The sequence below is a fragment of the Etheostoma spectabile genome, chromosome 18 (genome assembly GCF_008692095.1).
Source record: "Etheostoma spectabile isolate EspeVRDwgs_2016 chromosome 18, UIUC_Espe_1.0, whole genome shotgun sequence".
In the NCBI taxonomy this organism is placed as follows: domain Eukaryota; kingdom Metazoa; phylum Chordata; class Actinopteri; order Perciformes; family Percidae; genus Etheostoma; species Etheostoma spectabile.
This window is the reverse complement of record NC_045750.1, coordinates 2,173,700-2,182,994: the sequence shown is the minus strand read 5'-3', so window position 1 is coordinate 2,182,994 and position 9,295 is coordinate 2,173,700. Positions and strand designations below refer to the sequence as shown.

At 40.2% G+C, this 9,295-nt stretch overlaps 1 protein-coding gene across 1 annotated transcript in view; it reads left to right on the top strand.

The window, feature by feature from the left end:
• The window catches only part of ift172 (intraflagellar transport 172), a 42,477-nt gene extending 36,607 nt beyond the window's left edge, over positions 1 to 5,870 (top strand). Inside the window, 13 exon segments of the mRNA XM_032542893.1 lie at positions 54 to 140; positions 385 to 501; positions 1,113 to 1,223; positions 1,396 to 1,515; positions 1,864 to 1,959; positions 2,374 to 2,433; positions 2,589 to 2,687; positions 3,062 to 3,068; positions 3,071 to 3,112; positions 3,115 to 3,150; positions 3,153 to 3,206; positions 3,837 to 3,931; positions 4,813 to 5,870. Coding sequence (XP_032398784.1) covers positions 54 to 140; positions 385 to 501; positions 1,113 to 1,223; positions 1,396 to 1,515; positions 1,864 to 1,959; positions 2,374 to 2,433; positions 2,589 to 2,687; positions 3,062 to 3,068; positions 3,071 to 3,112; positions 3,115 to 3,150; positions 3,153 to 3,206; positions 3,837 to 3,931; positions 4,813 to 4,902 — 1,014 coding nt within the window. The 3' untranslated portion in view covers positions 4,903 to 5,870.
• Positions 5,871 to 9,295: the final 3,425 nt, after the last annotated feature.

Here is a 9,295-nt window from a genome sequence, read left to right as displayed (position 1 = left end):
GTGTGTGTGTGTGTGTGTGTGTGTGTGTGTGTGTGTGTGTGTGTGTGTGTTAGCTGGTGGGCGTGGATGTCATGGCAGCTCTGGACATGTATGCAGAGAGAGGCCAGTGGGAGAAATGTCTGGAGACAGCATCTAAACAGGTACTGAACACATAATCAACCTTACTCTAAAAGGTGTGATGTGAAGTTTAGATTACAGACAAAGAATTCAGTTTAAAAGAATCTTTACAGCAGAGAAGTTAGGAACATGTACAGTATATGGGGCAAATTAACAAGTAATGCTTACTGTAACCTAAACTTCCATTAGTAGCTCAGTAAAACTGCATGTATGTGAAGATATATCATATTGTCAGTGCTCCTAATCATGCCTGTTGTGTTTTTTAAGAACTTTAAGATCCTCCATAAGTACATCGCTCTGTACGCTACACACCTCATCAAGGAGGAAGACGCTCCAAAGGCTCTGCAGCTCTACATACAGCACGGAGCACCCCCTAACCCTCAGGTACTGTACACACACATTTAACTCCTTATTCACAGGTGATCCAAAATGAAAATCTGTTTTTCTGCTTGGGGTGGAGATGTGTTGATATTCTGAGTTTTATTTCAATTTTCTTAATTTGTTAGGATGCAGAAAAGTCTGCATCTGCAGATTCTGTGTGGCCTTGCTTATTAAGTTGGTCTGTTTTGCTGCTAGATCTGCCTGATCTCGTTAGGGTTTCTCATGAACATGTGCTTGAGAACATGTCAGCCTACCTTCATGAAGACCACTAAAGTCATTCAATTTTAAATAGTATGGATAATCTTGTCTTATCTAGTCTTGTACAGACATTTACTGCTGAAATTACTGAATCAACCCCTATAAGTGTCAGACCACCTGAATGAAACAAGACAGATATCCACAAAAATCAACATAATTAACATACATTGTGTGTGACGTTAGAATAAAACAAACAAAATATTCTCTTTTTGAAAAAATATGGCAAAAAATCACCCAGTTTACTCTGTTTTTGGACGCAAATCTGGCTTTTCAGGCTTTCACTTGTAAAGCTACAACCACACTGTAAAATGTCATACATCTCTTGTTTACTGGACTGTTTACCTTTTTATTCACAGAACTTTAACATCTACAAGCGCCTGTTCCTGGACCTGATTAACCTTCCTGCCACTGATGGTCCAGAGTGTTACCGGATGTGGGCCGACCTCCGTAATTTCCTGCTGCAGCTGGTAAATCACAACGACGTCTAGTTTAGACCATTTAGGCTGAAAAGAATCGCCTAAGGCGGAGTGGACAGCAAAATGGGTTAATTCCTGTAATTCTCTGATATATGATGCAACTTTCCTGATATTCTCTTAACTTTAATTCCACTTGTGATGTCTGTGTCGTGTGGGATTTCAGTGCGAGAACATGTCCAGGTCGGCCGAGGCCAACTCTCCCGCTCACGAGGACTTTGAGCAGTTACTGCTGATTGCTCACTACTACGCCACGCGATCCGCAACGAGGGGAGTCCCCCAGCTGGTACGTAAAACACAGAAACACTCAGAGAGGATCACAGAAGGCTTTCATTTTTTAACATTTTACCCGCCTAGATATTAAAAGGTAATAGATTTCAGATTTCAAATTTGGGGCTAATTTCACATGTGTGCGAATTAACAGTAGAAAGAAAATAAGCTTTCCTTCTTGAATGGGATTTTTTATTTGATTTGTTTCTTGTGTAAAGCGGCTACCGCATGTTAATGAAGCTGCAGGGAACAATAAACCTTTTGATAGATCATTTTTCTTTTTTATACTAGAGTGTAACTCGTTACTTTTCCCTCCACAGTCAGAAGTGACAGTTTGACAGTCTGTGTCCATCTGTGTTTTCAGGTCAGTATCTCAGCCAAGCTGGCGGTGTCTCTGTTGCGTCACACCGAGCTCGTTCCTGCAGACAAGGCTTTCTACGAGGCCGGCCTGGCCTGCAGGGTGAGTCCACTAATGAGGGAGCAAGAAAAGGTAGTTCTTCCACTTAAGATAGAGTCTCAAAAAAATGCAACACTTTTTAAGTGCATTTTAAAATGTCATGATTTACGTGTATATTCTGGGACTTCCATGACAAAAGGCAAACCTAGAATTCAGTTTTTACATTGACCGTTGAAATGAATGACCTTTGAAAAGCAAAGAATAATATCAAATATATTCTGCATTTCTCTGGGGTCCATTAGTTTTCTTCTCTCTGGACAGTAGTGTTTTGTTTTTAATGGATTTTAAGGTGGGAATCGGACAGTGTAGGCCTTTTGGGGAGCACCTTTAACATATATATGAAACATTTGTTCTACAAACCATCCCAAATTCCTCTGACTAATACATGAACCTGTGTAACTTTTTATAACCTGGCAGGCTGTTGGCTGGGAGAACATGGCCTTCATCTTCCTTAATCACTTTCTGGATCTGTGTGATGTGAGTAAACTAGCACAACTGTAGGATAAAATCTGCCTACAAATCTAGCTACTTTTTACAATATGTCCTATGAAGTAAAAGATCCAGTATTTTATAAATATCAAACATCATTTCCAACACCATTATGTATGTATGACCATGATTTCTGTCTCCAGGCGATTGACGAGGGGACGCTGGACGCTCTGGACCACTCCGACTTCCTGGACACCGACATTCCCTTTGAGGTTCCCGTTCCCACCAAACTCTGTGTCACCGTAAGACATCCTTCTACCAAACACACGGCGAAACACTGGACACGCTGTGGTCAGACTGATAACAGGGGACAATATTTATATTGGTGCTGTCTTATAAGTCAGATCTGGGGGAGATTATATTAAATGGAGCTTTAACAATAATATATAATGTAGGAAATAATAATGGAACAGTGGTAGGTAAGCGTGGACCAAATCTGTCCCTTTGACTAAAGGTGTGTGTGTGTGTGTGTGTGTGTGTGTGTGTGGGGGGTGTGTGTGTGTGTGGTGTGTGTGGGGGGGTTGGTATGTGTGTGTGTGTGTGTGTGTGTGTGTGTGTGTGTGTGTGTGTGTGTGTGTGTGTGTGTGTGTGTGTGTGTGTGTGTGTGTGTTTACAGGACGCCCAGCGGAGGAGATCCGTGACTGGGTGCTGATGGTGTCCATGGACAATGGTTGGAGCAAGTTCTGCCGCGTGACGAGAGGAACTCATAGAAGCCTCGCTGGTGGCCCCACACGGCCTCCGCTCTCTGCCCTGTGTTCTTATGGTAACACACACACACACACACACACAACACACACACACACACACACTTATCAACTGGGGAATTCAAAACTGAAAAGAGGAAAAATAACAAGAAAATCAAAGAGGAAAAACATCTTTGTGAAAAATTATATGAATCAACGTCCAAAAATCTATTCCAGGTGAGAAAATACATGTCCTTTTGTTATCTAAAGTTTTCATTGTTTATCTTTTGATTGATAAAAAGCACTCTCTAATGAGTCTCAGTTGACTTAAAATGAGCAGTGGTATAGTGACATAGTTATTTGCTTGACAAAAACTTCCAGTAGGTCAGATATAGTACCCTCCTAACAAAAATATCTCAAGAAATTTTCTTTTCTAGATGTGCTTTTACCTTAAAAATCTTAATGTTAAGCACAGGATTCATTTTGAATTTAAAGTAAATATATATATATATATATATATATTATATAATATATAATATATATATTAAATAAATAATAAATATATAGATATAAAGTATTGATACCATCACTTGGCTGCTAGTGTTGATTACCCAGTTTGCTGCTTGAATGTATGCACACACACACACACACACACACACACACACACACACATACAGTATAGTCTCTCACTCTATGGTGTTCCTGCTCCAGGCTACCCCGTGCTGAGGGATAAGATTGAGTTCTCGCCTGTGGGGAAAGCAGCCAACAAGAAAGACTGGAACCAATTCCTCGTGGCCACAAAGGTAAGACGCACAAAAAACATCCAGCGGTGGACCGTCATTAAGTACATTGACTCAATACTTAAGTACAAATTTGAGGTACTTACTTGGCTTGAGTCATTTGTTTTCATGCCACTTTCTACTTCTATTTCACTAGATCTCACAGTTCCAGCTTCTCAAATGTGAAGATTTGTTGACTTCTTAATAACCTCCATTTATTTGTAATATTTGTTTGGGTGTGGACTGTTGGTTGAACAAAACAAACATTGTAAAGGTTTCACTTTGGGCTCTGGGTAATTGGGATGATATTCCTCAACACTTTAGTTATTAATAATCATTAGTTAATAGTTCAGAATGAGCTCTACCTAAACTAACTACAACAGTAAAATCCTGGTTTTACATGACTGCATGAGTAAAAATTATCTAATGTGTTTAATATGGAATTGCATAACAGTCATTTTTCTGCATTGAGTTCTTTTACTTTATATACTTTCAGTACATTTCACCATTTATACTGACATACTTAATCACTATTTAATCCACTAAGCCACTATTTAATCCACTTTAAGATATTTAATCCACTTTTAACCTGTAACAGAGTACTTTTACAGTGTTTATTAGTTTTTTTTTTACTAAGGAAAAGGCTCCACGTTGTGTGATGTCTCGCTTACAAAAGCTGAACTTGTTTCCTGAGTTTCATCATCCCTCTCAACATCAACAGTGATTTTATGTTAAATCAGAAGAGATGACTTATCGCACCATCACTATCTGCACCTCTACAAGAAACACACACACACACACACACACACACACACACACCCTTATAGCTTCAGTGTGCAGCAGTGACTGCGCATGTTGAATCGGTTTTGTGATTGGTCGATGTTTGTGTCCATCTTCCCCTGCAGACCACTCACAGTTCAGAGTGTCAGGACGTCCTCAAGTTCATCAGCCAGTGGTGTGGCAGCCTGCCGGCATCTGGGTTCTCCTTCCACTGACACACACACACACACACACACGCACGCACACACACACACACACACACACACATACACACACGCACACACGCACGCACGCACACACATAGCTATTTCTCGTTTTGTTACACTCTTCCATTTTTGCTGCAAGATTTAAACTACTTCATTCATCCGTGTAGATCCTGTAGAAGATGACTTTTCTTTTTCTTTTTTCATTATTTTCTGCCACAAACAAGTCACATTGAAAGCAATTTAAATGAAAAAAGCCTTAAAATCAGCCTAATATTTAAATATGAGGAGTATTTGTGTAACTGGACCATGTTAACTCTTGCTTAGGACGATACAAACCCACACAAATTTAACAAAGTAATTTCCTAAAACCAGCTGGTCACTGGGTTCCAAACAGGAGTAAAATTTAAAGTGTGTGTGTGTGTGTGTGTGTGTGTGTGTGTGTGTGTGTGTGTGTGTGTGTGTGTGTGTGTGTGTGTGTGTGTGTGTGTGTGTGTGTGTGTGTGTGTGTGTGTGTGTGTGTGTGTGTGTTCATGGTCATGGTCATGGTCATAAAGGAACATGTCACCCAGTGCTCTATGGCGATGACGGGACACACAAACCTCCCGTTGACTTCCTGTGCTCGCACTTTATTTTTGTCCTCTGACTGGTCAGTTTATCCTGAGCCATCGCCATGGAAACACATTCCTCCACAATCTCCTGTATCATCTGTCTTTTCCTCTCCTCTTTTTCCCCTCATTAGAAGGACTTTCTCTCAGGACGGCATCGCTGAATAAAAGCCAAAGGTTTCCGTCAGATCTTAACAGATACTAGTTTTTACTCCAGCCGTAATACGTTCGACTGGACGCTACTCCGCGACAGTTTAAGGACTTTTTTTTAACGCGTGCGGTCTGAAACCAGCTGCGTATGTTTCTAAAGCTGGAATCTCTGGCAATGCGTTTTATTGTGTGTTTGATATGGAATGTATTTTGTTTAAAAAAGTCAAAATAAAGCATAGTTTTCAAGCATTCTTTTAATCCATTTTGATTGGTTTTGTTCAATTTTTTCACACTGTACCAGTTGTTCGTATGTTAGGATTAGGGTCGCAGCGGTAAACCGGTTTCATACCGTGTGAAGAGATTTCTCTCTTCACTTTTAAGATGGCTCAAGAGATGACACGGGACACCAAGCTACTTTGTACAAAGGGCAACCTGCTGGGCTGAACACCCAAGAGAGAGTCGCGCCGGGCAGTTCCTTGTTCCTTATTTATAGTTGATACAAACATAATAGTGTGTGAGTGTGTATCATGTGGTGGGGTATAGGTTGAAACACACAATAGTGTGTGTGTGTGTGTGTGTGTGTGTGTGTGTTGTGTGTGTGTGTGTGTGTGTGGTGTGGTGGTGGTGTGTGTGTGTGTGTGTGTGTGGTGTGGGGTGTGTGGTGTGTGTGTGTGTGTGTGTGTGTGTGTGTGTGTGTGTGTGGTTGGGCCTCCTCTGTGGTTAGTGAGATACATGTTTCAATAAGAGAACGTGAGATACATGTTCAACAAAAAGACATCTTGTGAAATGCTTGCATAAGCTTTATGAGAACAGAGTGTGACAATCACCCATATATCGCTACACAGCCAAGCAGTTGAATATAGTACATCGAATAAATCTTATAACATACTGGTATCCGAAGGGACAATGTAACTAATAATAATAATAATCATCGTATAAACCATACTGTGATACCATGAAACCGTCATGCCGTTGCAACCCTCAGGAAACTTGAGTGATATTTTAAGTCTCATTTCTTATATTGAGCTCAGTAAGAAAAAATATTGATAAATCGTCTTCTCAAATTCCAAATTATTTCCTTAAATTACTTTAATGTTAATTATCAGTTCACTCAGGAAACTCATTTATTCCCTCAATCTAGAAACCTAGTACCATTGAAGTAAAACTGTATTTCACGTCAGAACACACACAAAAATCCCACAGTAATTATTTTGAGATATTTTTATTAACAAACAACATTGCAGGATATATACATTCAGAACAAATATTTCTTTTCTTTTGTTGCTTCCTCATCCCACAAGGACGTCACACGCTGTCATGCTAGCAGCTCCGTTGGGCTAAATGCTAACATGCTGATGTTTAGCAGGTCTAATAATACCGTTCACCATCGTAGTTTAGCATGCTAACATTTGCTAACTCGCACCAAACGCAGTCGGCCGACAGAATGTCGTCAAGAATTTGGTAAAAACGGATTTGGACAAAAGTTAAAAGACTAAATGTTCCCACTGATAAATGGTAAATTACCAATAAATGTTTCAAAAATGAATTCTAGACAGAAAGTTTTAAGGTATTTTACAGATGTTTAAATTTGTAATTTGTAATTTGAGGGTAAAAATACAATGAGAGAGGTCTAATACACACATACACAAAAGAAATAGTTTTGCCTCTTAAACCGTGGTTATACTGTTTCTACTGTACATACATTACAGTATACAGTGTGTGTATATGTATGTATATCTATATATATAGATAAACATACAAACATTTATGCAGCACATACACACACACACACACACACACACACACACTGCCTCCTTTCCAGCAGAGGTTACCTGTACATCAGCATGCCATATAACAGCCTGTGTGTGTGTGTGAAATGCATTAGAAGGTGATAATGCTGCCGGCTCCATGTCTCATGCTCACCTCGAAGACACCTGAAGACTGAAGACAGCCCAAATGTGAGTGTTTCATATTCACGTTAACACTACTGCAGGCATGTTGAGACGTTTGTCACAAGAGAACATACCAAAATACAGGGGGGGGGGGGGGGGGGGTTAGAAAGAAAGAAAGAAAGAAAGTGATACCGGGGAATCCTGAAAGGAAAATATGTGCATTGTACTTTGGGTTTTTAAGTCAGCTCTTTTATTCTCAGTTAGGAATATTTGTTGCCTCTCTCTGCAAATCAAACCCGTAAATAAATCATGTGAATTAACAGTTTGCTAAATCGTGTTTTTTTTTCCCCGACCGGGAATACAGAAACAATCGCCGACAATGTATCCTCCCTTAAAGCTACAGTGCGTAGTTTCTGTCGCCCCCATGAGGAATTCTAAGTAATGACGGCTTGTCCACTTGATACAAGCCTTCCGTGATCGCGCTTCACCCCCACCCCTCTTCCACGCAGCTGCTAGTAGCCAAGGAGGACACGGAGGATTAAAAAAAAACATGATGGACTCTTCAGAAGAGTCATTATCTTTCTTTCTTCGATGTTCTACTGAACATTGTCGTACTGAGGAATCCAGAGAGATTTGTGTGGAGCTAAGTCTTAATTAGCTTTCTAGCAACTCATTTGGCGATGGCTTGAATGTAACGAACAGTTCATTAAGATAAAAAGGTTACACACTAAAGCTTTAATCCATCTGTTTCTCTCTCTTTTTGGCTCCTTAGAACAATCTTCCTACTGTTATATTTTCCACAATTGTAATTTTGAAAATAGTGTTTTTCTGATTGACTCACTGGTGAGTGAATTTGAAAGGTCTAGCCATGCTCATACCTTTTCTCTCTTTTTGTTGCTGTACGCCATCATTACTTCTAAGTTAATTTAAAAGTTCAGATGAACCAGGTAAATGTAAATGTAAATGTGCTGTATTTATATAGCGCTTTTCCAGTCTTAACAACTGCTCAAAGCGCTTTTACATCTACAGGTAACATTCACCATTCACACACATTCATACACTGTGGCCGGGGCTGCCGTACAAGGTGCCACCTGCTCATCAGATAAACACTCACACACATTCACACTCCGATGCGCACACGGGGGCAACTCGGGGTTCAGTGTCTTGCCCAAGGACACTTCGACAATGACTGCAGGGGCAGGGATCGAACCACCAACCTTCCAATTGGCAGGCAACCACTCTACCACTGAGCCACAGCCGCCCCTAAGGTGTAGTCAGTCCTGAGAGTCTGGCCTCTTCTGGAAGACTACATATAAGAGAGGATATCTTGTGATTTAGGCGGCTGATCGGAGGAGGGTGATGCAAGCGAGATGCAAGCGAGCAGAAAAAAACACCAATAGTGGTGATGGAGTGGTGAACGCAGTGAGAATGGAGCAACATTAGATGTTGTTAGGAGTAGGACAGATACTTCTATTGGGGTTCCTTGGTGGTAAGAATAGCCTTTTTGTTATTAAATGGAGGACCAGAACGAGTTGATTGCTAAATGCTAACAGCCAGCTACACTGACTTAATGAAACACTGCAGGGATCGCAGTAGAAGAGCTTCACATCGCAATATTAACAATATTACATCATGTTTTAAATCTAGAAGTATTAGATATTACTGTTCAAAACTATGGGGAATTATCTATCTAAATACTGTCTCTGTTTGTCTATCTATCTATCTATCTATCTATCTATCTATCTCTCCATCTAT